Genomic DNA, 13,416 nt, shown 5'->3' with positions numbered 1-13,416 from the left:
TTTCTTTCTGTTAAAGGGAGTTTTTCTGCCACTGTTGCTCTTAAGAGGGTTCAGGCTGCGGGTCTCTGTGAAGCGCTTTGAGACAATTTCTGATTGTAAATTGAACTGAATTGAATTAAATTGAAAAGCAGTGAGCTAACCTCTGTGTTAACCTCCTCAATATTATGAACACACACTGAGTTCTCTGCTTCCTTCTGTGACTATTGTTTGCTGTTGCCACATGGACAGCTGGCAGAGAATCCTCAATTCATCAGAAGTGCTGCTTGGATTGCTTTAACCTTCTGATCTGGCAGAGAACAGTACCTCCCTATGCTAACAGCATTTGGTAGTTTCAGCCAGGGGCGGAGTTTGCACCTTCTTCCTGTGCCTGCGTGGGTTTTCTGCAGGTGCTCCTGCTTAAGTAAAATATCAAAATCTTTAAACACCAAACGAATGCCCTTTCTGAGAGGCCTCTACTCCACTGAACAAGTGCTGAACAGAACGACTGCAGAAGGAGAGTTGATCTGCCACCAGAGGGCAGTGCAAGGCAGACATAACACAGCTGTCCCAGCTATGATAAAGCCATGACCTGAACCACAGAGCTGGATGAAGAGGCAGCATGATGCCTCTGATCTGAGGATCAACAAAACTCTCTTTAACAGTACAAATCCCTCAGTTGACTCTGTGATGCCTGGCACCTTAGCAACATTTAAATCATAAGTCATGTGATCAATGTGGTATCTGTAAAGACCATGAGCTGTTTTGTGGTCACTGTCAGCACCTACACTCCTCAGTTAGAGCCCAGCTTGTATCTCAATGCCTTCAAGACTGTTTGTGAAGAGGCGACGTACTTTTTGTGCAGCTGCTGCTGTTGCATCAGACACAAAGCCACCGCTCTGACCACTCGCTCCAGATGATGCAAAGGCCTCTTCCGCTGCAAGGCAAAGGCAGTCTGGTGATTGTTCAAAGATAATCAGGCATAAACTGTTGACATCCTGTCTGCTTTTTAATCCTTGTCCCTGTGTTGATAGTGAGTCTGTGTCTATTGAGAGTTTTTAAATGCATATCAGTACAGATGCCTTCTTTATTTCCCCACAACATCAAATGACTGAAGATATAAATAATAGCATTTTAATCTGAAAAAAAATGGCTAAGCTAGCTCAAACATCTGGTAGACTTTTTCAAGCACTTTTTTAAGCAGTCAAAAAAAAAACATTACATTCTGAATTTTTATGTTTTATTTTTGGCGTTCTCTGCTCACTTCTTGCAGGAGTCCCTCCATTCCATCCTATAGAGACAGAAAAAAGAGCACATACTAAGTTTGAGTTCATGAGTTTGAGTTGAGACTTGTTGAGGTTTTCTCAAAATCTATTAATCCATTAATATCCATTAATCTATTAATAAATACAAAGGACCAAAAATCAAATGAAAATATCTGTGGTGTGGAAGTTAAAGTTAAAAAAATGTGATGTGTAGCGGGTCGGATCCCTTCATCTGAGCACAGTGTCATTACCTTCAGTGCGCAGCTCCTTCTCCAAGAGAGTATTGACTTCTGCTTTGGTCAGTGTGTCCTTCTTTCCTTCTGTGGCTGCGTATTCATCAAAAACATTCATCAGGATCCAAGTGGCACTGTCAAACTGCTTCGGTTAAAAGTTGCTGCGACAAAGAAGAGAATGGAAGACCAGCAAAGGGTTGATGTTTTGGGTGTGAGTGGATGAGTGGATGAGGAAAGAGCTCTTTTTATACCTTGTGAACGATGGCTTTAGGACCAATGGTGGGGACAGACTCAGGTATTGTGGGTGTGTGTCACCTAAACACAAACACACTCAGCTCGGTCCATGTGAGGAGGCAGCGCAGTTATTTTTGCATATTTAATAATAATTGATGATTTAAGAGTGAAACAGGAAAGCAGATTTCAAATAATGGAGAAGGAGTTCTGGAGCAGATGTCACATGATGACACATCCAGCCCGGGAGAGAGATTGAGAAGAGTCAGTAGATAAAGTAGGAGGAGCTACAGGGGTGAAGCCACAGGCTCGTGGGTGGACAGACACAGACAGCCCCATGCAGCTAAGAAGCCACACACAAGCAGCCTGAACACAGAAAGAAGAAGATGAGGGCCAGTCAATGTCCCCTTTTGTGATGAAGGAGTCGGATGAAGATATGTCCCATGGGAATTTATGGATATGATAAAGCTAGCAAGAAGACTCCATCTGTCAGCCTCCACTGACAGATGGAGAGTAACAGTGGAGAGTAACACTGGAGAAAATCACAGCTGGACTCACACTGGCCTTGGAAGACATTAAGGCTCTTTCAATGCAAATAAGGTGAATAAGAGAGGAAATCTTTAAAGGAGCAGATCTGCAACCTGTGATTAAAGGCAACAGTGTGGATGATGTGGGACTGAACTGAACCGCTCACACAACCAGTTGAGATCCAAGTGAGGCAGAAAACAACTGTTATGCTCAGTGTACAAGCAGGGATACTGAATGAACCAGTTGTGCCTCTACATTGCACTCTCAACTTTGACCTACAACAACAGCACCAAGACTACAACAAGTGCTGGAAGGAATAAATGAACAAAACACAGTATTGTGTCAGTACACAGGACATTTACATCGGAGCTCAAGGAGTCGCTGTATGACAACAACAATAAACACAAACAAACAAAAGAAACAACAATTTATGTTGACAATGCGATTATCAGTGTGAGGTTTGTAGCATTACAGCTAAAGCACCTTTACTATGCCATGTATATGTAAAACCATGAATATAGAAGACAAAGAGGGAAATCCTTTAACATGATAATCATAATGTATTAAATGGAGCTGTTGACTGACACAAGCTGCAAACACACATAACTTTAACTATGAAAACACCAACGAAAAAAAAAGTTCAAGACAAAAATACTAACTGTTTCTTTAGTAGCAGCCAGTTGGAAGGATGAAAGGTTTGAGTAGGTTAGAAGTAAACGGGTATTCACTCTATTTGCAGAATCAATGTTGTTTTCTTTGTTAACATGATATATTTTACACCACCAATGTGGTGCTATGTGAGTTTTCTCCAGGTGCTCCACCTTCCTCCTACATTCCAAAGACCTGCATGTTAGGTTTAATTGAGGACTGAAGTGGCTGTTGGTGTGGCTGGCAACCAGTCAGTGGTGCATCCCCGCCTCTCAAAATAAATCCACATATTAAGTCCTGTTAAAACCACAACACAGAGTACATAGCAGCTAGCTAACCTCTGTGTTAACCTCCTCAATATCATTAAGATACACTGTGAGTTCACAGCTGGCAGAGAATCATCATTTCATCAAAAGTGATGAAGCTGCTTGGATCGCTTCAACCTCCTGATGTGGCAGAGAACAGTACCTCCCTTCAGTAATGCTAACAGTAATGGTAGTCTGAAAAACAGAACAGATATACTAAATGGTATTTAAAGACTGAAAGTAAAATCTGAAAGTGTTTGGAGGAAACATCTTAGATTGCATCTTTGTGTACCCCGTCTGGTGTGACACAGCAAGACCTCCACCGTCACAGGCGCTCTTTCCACTTCCTGTCTTTGACCTATTATGCTGTGACCCCACAACACCACACTTTCCACTCATTTTGTCCTCATTGTGTAACCTGCTTTTGAACTTAATTGAAATATCAAAGTCTTCAAAGTCTTAAAGTCTCTTTTAGAAGGCTGAAGCAAGGCAAATGGACTTGTAGAATCTTAAAGGTCTCATTTAATGAATTCCTGACATTCACAAAAATTTAGATCATAAAAATGACTGAAACATATATAGAAAATAAATATTTACACTCATATAAAATCATTCATATAATACAGATAAGGTCATCTATGTATATTATACACAATACTGGAGCAGATCCTCATCCACTTTGTTGTGTCTCCACGCGCTCGAAGTAATCGAAGGATTCGTACACAGCAACCTGACACTGCAAGAGACACATAGCAGGTTGTGGTGTTATAAGGTACACAGTATAAACTGAGAAGATAAGAAGATATATGCATTATAAACAGATACAAGAATCACACACACCCACTGAGAGGAACCTCTGGAGGAGCTGGTGCTGTGTTTGTCCATCTCTGACATCTCAGAGTCAGTGTGGGGAACCTCGTGGATCACCCTGGCTGCTTGTGCTGAACCAATGGGACACATACACAAACACAAACATTCACATAGAGTCACATCGTTAGTTGTTGTAAAAGGGGACATCACAACTGTTTTTACTGTGGCAGGAAGCCTTAACAATATTGTCCTCTCACACCCTGAACACAGTGTACCACAGAGTTCTATCCTGGGACACACACGTTTCACACTTTTTTTTATAACTGCTCTGTAGGCAGGTAACTACCCGGTTATTACTGGACTGGTCTGTCACTAATAAATTAAGCAGACTATCATGGTATGCTGCACAGGGTTCTGAAAACAAGACACACTTGTTTGTCTTGTAGATCATTTTTAACACAATTTATAGTCGCTGTCTGTCAGCTTGTCCAGACGGAGGGTCATACAAAGATAAGAGGAAAAATTGCCAAATATATATATAAATATGTATATATTGTTAGCTGAGATAGGCTCCAGCCCTCCGTGACCCTACACTGCAGGACAAATAATATATATATATATATATATATATATATATATATATATATATATATATATATATATATATATATATATATATATATATATATATATATATATATAATATATAATATATATATATTATATGGTCCGAATTTTGTAGTCTTAAGTGTTGTCTTAAGTGTTGCTTTTCTCCTAAGACTATAATTGGGGTGTACTCATTTTTGCAACATGGGCTTGAATGAACTTGTTAGGAAAATCACTTTTTTTGTGTGAAAATCTTGTTTGCAATCAATGGCCCACGGAGTATTTTGTAGTACAGTATCTCATAGAAAATGTTGATTCTGAAAGGAAACTAAAGGTTTTCTGATAAATGTTATTGCTAAGCACTGTATATATATAATATATTTCAATAATTTTTTTTATATCTTTATTGTCATATTAAAGGCTTTTTTTCTTATATTAATAGTTTTTGTCTTATAGATCATCTCGCTGTTTGTCACCTTGTCCTAATTGAGGTACCCGTTGCATATGTCATATAATGTTTACAGCTTTTGTCAGTCAAAAGCTCCATTTATCATCATGTTAAAGGATTAGCATTTAGCGTCAGATCAAATGTATTATTTGAGAGTGAATAGTTGCCGAATAGTATTCTGTAACTGTTGCTAAGGAAACATGTGTATTTTGATTTTGTTTTTTATTTATCTTATTTTTATGGTTTTAGATTTGCTTGTACATACTATACGATTTAGCCGTAATGCTTTTACACACTGATGATTGCATTGTTAATTTTTTTTTATTTTAATGTGATCATATTTATATGAGGAGCAAATCACAATATTTTATCTCTGTTCAAAGTCCAACAATATTTTCACCAACAATATAACTTATTATTACACTATGTTATTATTAGAAATTATTTCAATTTTAATAAAAAGAGGTGACTTTCAGAGCACTGATATGAAATCATTTAGGATCACTAAGGTTCCAGTTACTCAGTGTAAACCTTTTTAAATTGCTTTCTTCCTATTAAAACGCTGACTGTCTGATAACTGTCTTTTTACCTTCTTTCCTTCGCAGACAGCAGAAACAGACGAGAGTGATGAAGAACAGTGGAACCAGTACAGCCACAGGCACAGCGATCGAGAGTGACAGGTGAAGGCCAGAATCTGTGACAAAAATGAAAACTGTTGTTTAATAATATTAATAATTTGTGAACTGTTGAAAAAGCCTTTCTAAGTACATGCATTTTTGAAATCTCTTAAAACAGCATTATATATGGTATGTAAAGTTGTTTTTTTTCCAATCTAACATTCTCAAACAATCAAACCATCAAGTCATGTCTATTTTTGTTACTCACTGTTTTTGTCATCAGTTTTGTTCTCATTGGACAGAACTGTGATGATTGTACCATTTCCGTCAGCTTCATCTAAAACTGGTATGTCCACAGACACCTTGCAGATGTATCGCCCTGAATCCTCTCTCATGATATTGACAAAGGTCAGAGTTGAACAGTTGTTTTCCTTCTTTGTCATCGGTGCCTGAGGCTGATTTGATGTGTCAATAGTTTCATTTTTAATTTCTGTTTGATTTTTCAGCCACTTTACTTGCCCTCTTTGGAGCTTTCCTGTCCAGCAGCAGGTGATGTCCACTGTCTTCCCCTCCGTGACAGAAACGTCACCGCTCATTGTTATGTTCAATGATGATGACACACCTACAAAGACAGAGAGACATATAAAACAGCAGCTCATCACACACTGACTGAACACACTGCATTATTTCAGGGTGTTAAAATGATTGGTTTTTGTCTGTTAAGCTAGATTGAAGGATCTTTTATTACTTTCATGGAATTAAATATATGTTATTTGTTTGATTACACAACTTGAACCATGCTGTGCATCTGTTGCATCTATTAATACATCATATAAATATTACTGTATATTTAAGCTCCTACTTACTCCACGATGACAGTGCACAGAGAGAGGCGAGAAGAAGTCCGTTCAGCAGAAGCTTCATCTTTCCGCACTGATTCACCACTGATACTCATTTCATCTCTTACAGCTCCCCCAAGCCCCACCCACCACACTCTCACAGCAGAAACGTACGAGCCATCATCATCATCTTCAGGGTATTTTTTTACTGAGAAGTGTGAAAAACCACAGCCTCTGCTCCTTCCTCCTTCACATAAGAGGCGGCTGTAGAAACTACAGCGAGACGTTCTCTTTTCTCACGATGGGCTTTCAAGGAAAAAGTTCACATACTATCACAAAATACATGTTAGGAGTGACACTGAGTATTTTGTTAATCAACTAATTTATGTTGGTAGCAGTATATAATTACTAGAATTGACCACATTGCAGTGCACCCTGCAGTGCTACCACTAGGAGTCCCTATTGTCTAAGCTGATATGTACACAAAGAGGTTAACATAGATCTGTCCATCATTATCGAATGATGTCAAGCTTTTAATAAAAACATTAGAAATGAACTTTAACTATCAACAGAATGCAATGAGCTATGATGTCCATGAACTGTCAGAGGCCACTATTTGACTGCACCTATAGCATGATGTTTGGACTGTGGCAGGAAGCCATCACATTATCGTCATCACACCTTGTTTCACAAACACACCACTGAGCTAACCTATAAAGGTTTAGAACCACAGGGCTCTATCTGGCTGCTATGTAGGCAGGTAAACTAGTTAGCAACCACATACAATCATATACTAGTGTTTACTATAGGTTCTGAAAACATGTCCCAGTTTGAAGACCAAGGGCCACTTTTGGCCGGTCATTGTATTACAAAGACATACAGCTGTGGGCCCATGTTACAATATCTCTAGATGAGTTGTTTGGCACTTTGTCCTGGTTCACACTGAGAAGGAAAGGCACACATTCGGAGCAACCAGTGTGTGCATTCAGTACAGCAATAACCAAAACAACCAGGGCTCCATTTTGATGACCAGGCCTTTAGTACTCAGTGGAGGATGGGATGGTGCAAGCTCAGGGATCAAGAGTAGGCCCATAAACAAGCCTTATCTGGCTGGTTATCCCGTCCACCCTCCTCTCTAATGTGTGCTCCCTGGACAATAAATAGTTCAGTATATATGGCGTATTTTAAAAAGAAGATTCAGAAGAAGTCAGGTGTTAAAAGGCAATTTTTTTGTTTGCTTTTTTTTTTTAGGGATGACCCACATCCATCCATGAAAGAGATTGTCCTTTGTTAGGAACTACTTTCAGCTGTGGATTAATGCACATCCAGTGTTTTCATGAGATTTTTCTGTCAGATTTTGACAAGTAAGTAAACTACAGCATGTGTACATATGATAATAAAGGAAACTGACACAACACTAGCAGGGTCTATCCATGTACATAATACTTAAGTCACCTCTGACAGATTATGTTTTTCTTCATACCTTCTTGCCTTTGTCCAAGTTGAGTGTTTCCTGTTTCAGGCTATTGTGTAATGCAGATAGGAAGGAAGCCAAATTGTGGTATTTTACGAGTCTGCAGAGGACACTGCACTTTAACATGTGTTATATACAAATAAACTACAAAAACACACATGCATATTTGTTTTTAATGATATTAAAGGAACGATGTGTACCACTGTGAAATATAAAAAGATCAACTAGACTGCATTATGTGCAGCTATGTGTAAGGTATTCCACTAAGTAGACTGGTGAGTCACTGTGGACTAGAAGAAGAAAAAATCATCCCCTAACAAAACACAAACTAAAAAATTTAACAGTACAGTTGATAGATTAAGAAGTATCCTCATTTGAGACTATAGCTTTGCTTTCTCCTGCTGCTTCTGTCATGTCTTCTTCTTCTTCTCCTCCTTGGTTCTGTTGTTGTTGTTCTTCTTCTCCTCCTCCTCCTCCTCCTGCTTCTTCTTGGTCTCTCTTTCTTCTTTGAGCCAAAGTGGGATTATTAGGGGCACCTGAAACATGACATTATTCAGTCAGTCTGTATACTTGTCTTAATTGAGTTAGGTGAAGATAAAATAGTAGCCTACCTAGTTTGTTCTGCCGAGCTTTAGTCCCTAAGTAGTTGAGCCAGAAAGAAGCCACCACAAGGACGATGAAGGGCAGGCACCTCAGGACATAAATCAACACGTCTTCCTGCCAGGAATCTAGAACTTATCAGTCATAATTTCATAAGATACGTTACACAGTCTTAATACTGAACATCAGCAAATACACTTGGTAGGTTGGATGGGTAAATACTAACCACTAGCTGATGTATCATCAGTGCTGTCTGCTGTATTCTCATTGGACAGAACTGTGATGATTGTTCCATTTCCTTCAGCCACAGTTAAAACTGGTAGCTCAACAATCACCCTGCAGATGTATCGTCCTGAATCTTCTCTCATGATTTTTGCAAAGGTCAGAGTTGAACAGTCTATTTCCTTCTTTGTCATCAGTCCCAGAGTCTGATCTGTTGCACCAATAATTTCATTTTTCATTTCCATTTTATTTTTCAGCCACTTTACTCGCACTTTTTCAAACTCTCCTGTCCAGCAGCAGGTGATGTCCACTGCCTCGCCCTCCATGACAGAAACATCATGGCTCACACTTGTTATGATCAGTGATGATGCACCTAGAAAGACAGAGAGATGTATAGAACAGCAGCTCATCACACCCTAGCTGACGTAAGGATGTTCTGGACGGCTCTTTGCAGCTGCTGTCCTTTGATTCCAAGGAGCTTCACATTAGCATAACACTCATTTAGATAGATAGATAAACCATCCAGTTACAGTGTCGCCTGTTTAAAACTGCAGACACAAGGACAATGAAGGGCAGGCACCTCAGGACATAAATCAACATGTCTTCCTGCCAGGAAACTGGAACTTATCAGTCATACTTTCATATGATACGTTACACAGTTTTAATACTGAACATCAGCAAACACACTTGGTATGTGGGATGGTTAAATACTAACCACTAGCTGATGTATCATCAGTGCTGTCTGCTGTCTTCTCTTTGGACAGAACTGTGATGATTGTTCCATTTCCGTCAGCCACAGCTAAAACCGGTATCTCCACAGACACCCTGCAGATGTATCGTCCTGAATCCTCTGTCGTGATATTGACGAAGGTCAGAGTTGAACAGTCATTTTCCTTCTTTGTCATCAGTCCCAGAGTCTGATTTGATGTGCCAATAATTTCATCTTTAATTTCTGTTTGATTTTTCAGCCACTTTACTCGCACTTTTTCAAACTCTCCTGTCCAGCAGCAGGTGATGTCCACGGTCTCCCCCTCCATGACAGGAACGTTACTGCTCACACTTGTTATGATCAATGATGATGCACCTACAAAGACAGAGAGACAGCAGGTCATTACACACTGACTGTACACACTGAATTATTTCAGGAAGTTATAGTAATTGTTTTTTTTATGCCCTGGAGACCCAGCCAGGGGGAATCAGTCCCTGACTTTTGTCCAAGTGACTCACTACACCACGGATCCCCTCTCCTAAGCTAAGACGACCATGATGCTTTCTCAGCTGACTTCAGGATGTTCTGGATGGCTCATTGGACGACTGTCCTTTGATTGCAAAGAGCTTCACATTAGCATAACACTAATTTAGATAGATAAACCTTCCAGTTACTGTGTCGCCTGTTTAAAACTGCAGACAAGATTCATTTAGAGACGTTTCATGAAGATTAGTCCAGTGTTCATTCTCTTCTTTAGTTGTGTTTGATCTTCACTTCCTGAATGCCCCTCTTTGTTCACCAGCTATAGTCACTGAGTTTGCTGCCTCAGACGTAAGCAAGTCGCCGCTCATAAGACCAACATAATTTGTTTCATTAAACCAAAACAATGAGCTAAAAGAGGTTAAAATAGCCATTCATAGAGATCCATTTGGTGATGATTCATGTAGTCTTCATTTATTGTTATAAAAACATTATTAATACAATAAGAAAGAAGCTTGTGTTCATCTTTGACTGAGTCTTGTATTAACACATCATTTTGTGAACAAGTCTATAGTTCTTTTTTTCTAACGTTACATAAAAAAGGTTTGCCGTCCACTGTTACATTAAATCAATGAGTAAACAGACATTTTAATTCACCAAATAACAGGAAGTAAAACTCAAACTTCTATTCAAGAAAAAGTGATGTACAAAATATTTGTTTTTAACTTACTGTAAGACGAGCGGGCACAGAGAGACGTGAGCAACAGGCTGCTCAGTAGAAACTGCATCGTCTCACACCAATTCACCACACTGACCCTTTAAAGTAAGTCCTCCACATCTAACCCACACACAGAGTAAGAAGCTTATATCCTCCTATACAAATTCAGTCTAATTTGTCAGTTGTTAGATCAGATGTGCAGTGGCCCACGCCTCTGTGATATATCTGTGTGTCACTTCAGACCATCCCTCACAGGGGGTGCAATAACACAGGAAGGACACATGTGAGTGACAAACTTTGAATTTCAGATTAGATCGATAAAGTTTGTTAGCTAGTTCTGAAATGTTAGGAAATTGTTAGGAAATGTGTTAGCTGCAATGTCAGATGCTATCTACAGTATTTCAGTGATGTAGTATGATTTAGCATGTGATGATGTATTGTGTTAACTCTTTCCTACAAGTGTCAGCGCTACTTGTCAAACTAAGTGTGCCCTCAATTAGACAAGAGAAGAAGAAGCAGCTGAAAAAGAAAAATCATCCAACAGCCAAATATGAGAATAAACACATTTATTTATTCAATGATTTTTACAAATAGTAAAATAAGAAATGTAATAGTAGTATTAAAAGTATTGTGATCTGATATGTTGCTCCTGCTATGTACTGATCCTTCTTCTTCTCTCTCTTCTTTGAGCCAAAGTGGGATTGTTGCGGGGAGCACCTGAAACATGACATTATTTAGTCAGGTTGTATCCTTTTCATAGGAAGGTTAAGTGAAAGTTAAATAGTACCTGGTTAGTTCTGCCGAGCTTTAGTCCAAAAGTAGGTGAAGCAGAAGAAACCCGCCACAAGGACAATGAAGGGCAGGCACCTCAGGACATAAATCACCACATCTGGAATTTATCAGTCATACTTTCATATGATACGTTACACAGTTTTAATACTGAACATCAGCAAACAAACTTGGTATGTGGGATGGTTAAATACTAACCACTAGCTGATGTATCATCAGTGCTGTCTGCTGTCTTCTCTTTGGACAGAACTGTGATGATTGTACCATTTCCTTCAGCCCCATCTAAAACTGGTATCTCCACAGACACCTTGCAGATGTATCGCCCTGAATCCTCTCTTGTGATATTGACAAAGGTCAGAGTTGAACAGTTGTTTTCCTTCTTTGTCATCAGTCCCTGAGGCTGATTTGATGTGTCAATAGTTTCATTTTTAATTTCTGTTTGATTTTTCAGCCACTTTATTCGCCCTCTTTGGAGCTTTCCTGTCCAGCAGCAGGTGATGTCCACTGTCTTTCCCTCCGTGACAGAAACGTCACCGCTCATTGTTATGATCAATGATGACACACCTACATATAAAACAGCAGCTCATCACACACTGACTGTACACACTGCATTATTTCAGGATGTAATAGTGATTGTTTTTTTGTCCTGGAGACCCAGCCGGGAGGATCAGTCCCTGACTTGTGTCCAAGTGGCTCACTACACCACGGATCCCCTCTCCTAATCTACGACCACCATTAAGCTTTCTCAGCTGGCTTCAGGATGTTTTAGTGATTGATAGAGATCCATTTTTACATGTTAGGTGCTGACTCATGTATTCCTTATTTATTGTTATAACAACATCATCAATACAATAAGAAAGAAGCTTGTGTTTATCTTTGACTGAGTCTTGTATTAATTAACACATCCATTAAAGGTAGGGTAGGAGATTTTAAAAACTCACGCCCCTTCCTCTCAGCCAAGCCACGCCTCCCAACCAGTCTGTGACTTCGGCCATCATGCACGTACCTCTCTGGTGCACGCAGAGCAGGAAGAGAGTGACAACCAGCCAATACTCCGCACTGGGGCGCCTCGTAGGATTGGCTGATGTTTTTAGCATTTTATAACTTCCACAAATGATTAATATTCTTCGTTTTAAAGCGAAACTGCCAAACTAATTGGTTGCTATCGAATTGTAAAGAGAAGTTTAACAACAAGTGCATCAGAATGAAATCTCCTACCCTACCTTTAAATCAATGAGTAAACAGACATTTTAATTTCACCCAATAACAGGAAGTGAAACTCAAAATACTTTCTTTCCACAAGTGATAAAACAATGTGAAAAAGTGATGTACAAAATGGTTGTTATTTTAACTTACTGTAAGACGAGCGGGCACAGAGAGACGTGAGCAGCAGGCTGCGCAGTAGAAACTGCATCATCTCACACCAATTCACTGCACTGACCCTTTAAAGTAAATGCACACACAGATCAAGAAGCTTATATCCTCCCATACACATTCAGTCAGGAAGCACTGACGTAATAAAAAAATAAGTTTCAGTTCAGTTGTTAGACCGGATGAAAAATGTGCAGTGGCCCACACCTCTGTGATCTCTGTGTGTCACTTCAGACCATCCCTCACTGGGGGTGCAATAACACAGGAAGAGCATCTTTACCAGTGTGTAGGATCATAATGCTAGATGTTATCTAATTTAGTGACGTATATATGAAATACTTGATATTTTTGTGTCTGTGTAAAGTCACTGCATAAGTTAAAATGGTGCTTGTGTTAAACTTTTACTAGAAATTGCAGCACTGCTTGGCAAGTTAAGTGTGCCCTTAATTAGAGTTTAAAAAAAGGTTAAAATTAATCAAACATCCAAATATGACAAAGTGTTTATTTTTATTTACAAACAGAATAAAAAATGAAACAGTACCATCGG

The 13,416-nt window shown here is 39.2% G+C and overlaps 1 protein-coding gene across 1 annotated transcript; it reads right to left on the bottom strand.

Moving 5' to 3' along the window:
• Window positions 1-3,688: 3,688 nt before the first annotated feature.
• On the bottom strand, window positions 3,689-13,086 carry LOC114450659 (basement membrane-specific heparan sulfate proteoglycan core protein-like). The gene is made up of 9 exons (XM_028428922.1): window positions 13,077-13,086; window positions 12,855-12,940; window positions 11,697-12,062; window positions 9,518-9,886; window positions 8,807-9,175; window positions 5,936-6,289; window positions 5,640-5,744; window positions 4,027-4,127; window positions 3,689-3,922 (listed from the first exon to the last, which is right to left on the bottom strand). Exons 2-9 carry the CDS (start codon window positions 12,913-12,915, stop codon window positions 3,857-3,859), a joined length of 1,791 nt encoding a protein of 596 aa, XP_028284723.1. The 5' UTR covers window positions 12,916-12,940; window positions 13,077-13,086; the 3' UTR covers window positions 3,689-3,856.
• Window positions 13,087-13,416: the final 330 nt, after the last annotated feature.

Source organism: Parambassis ranga, chromosome 18, assembly GCF_900634625.1.
Source record: "Parambassis ranga chromosome 18, fParRan2.1, whole genome shotgun sequence".
Lineage (NCBI taxonomy): Eukaryota > Metazoa > Chordata > Actinopteri > Ambassidae > Parambassis > Parambassis ranga.
Note: the sequence above shows the minus strand (reverse complement) of the source record. Positions and strands in the feature narration are given on the sequence as shown.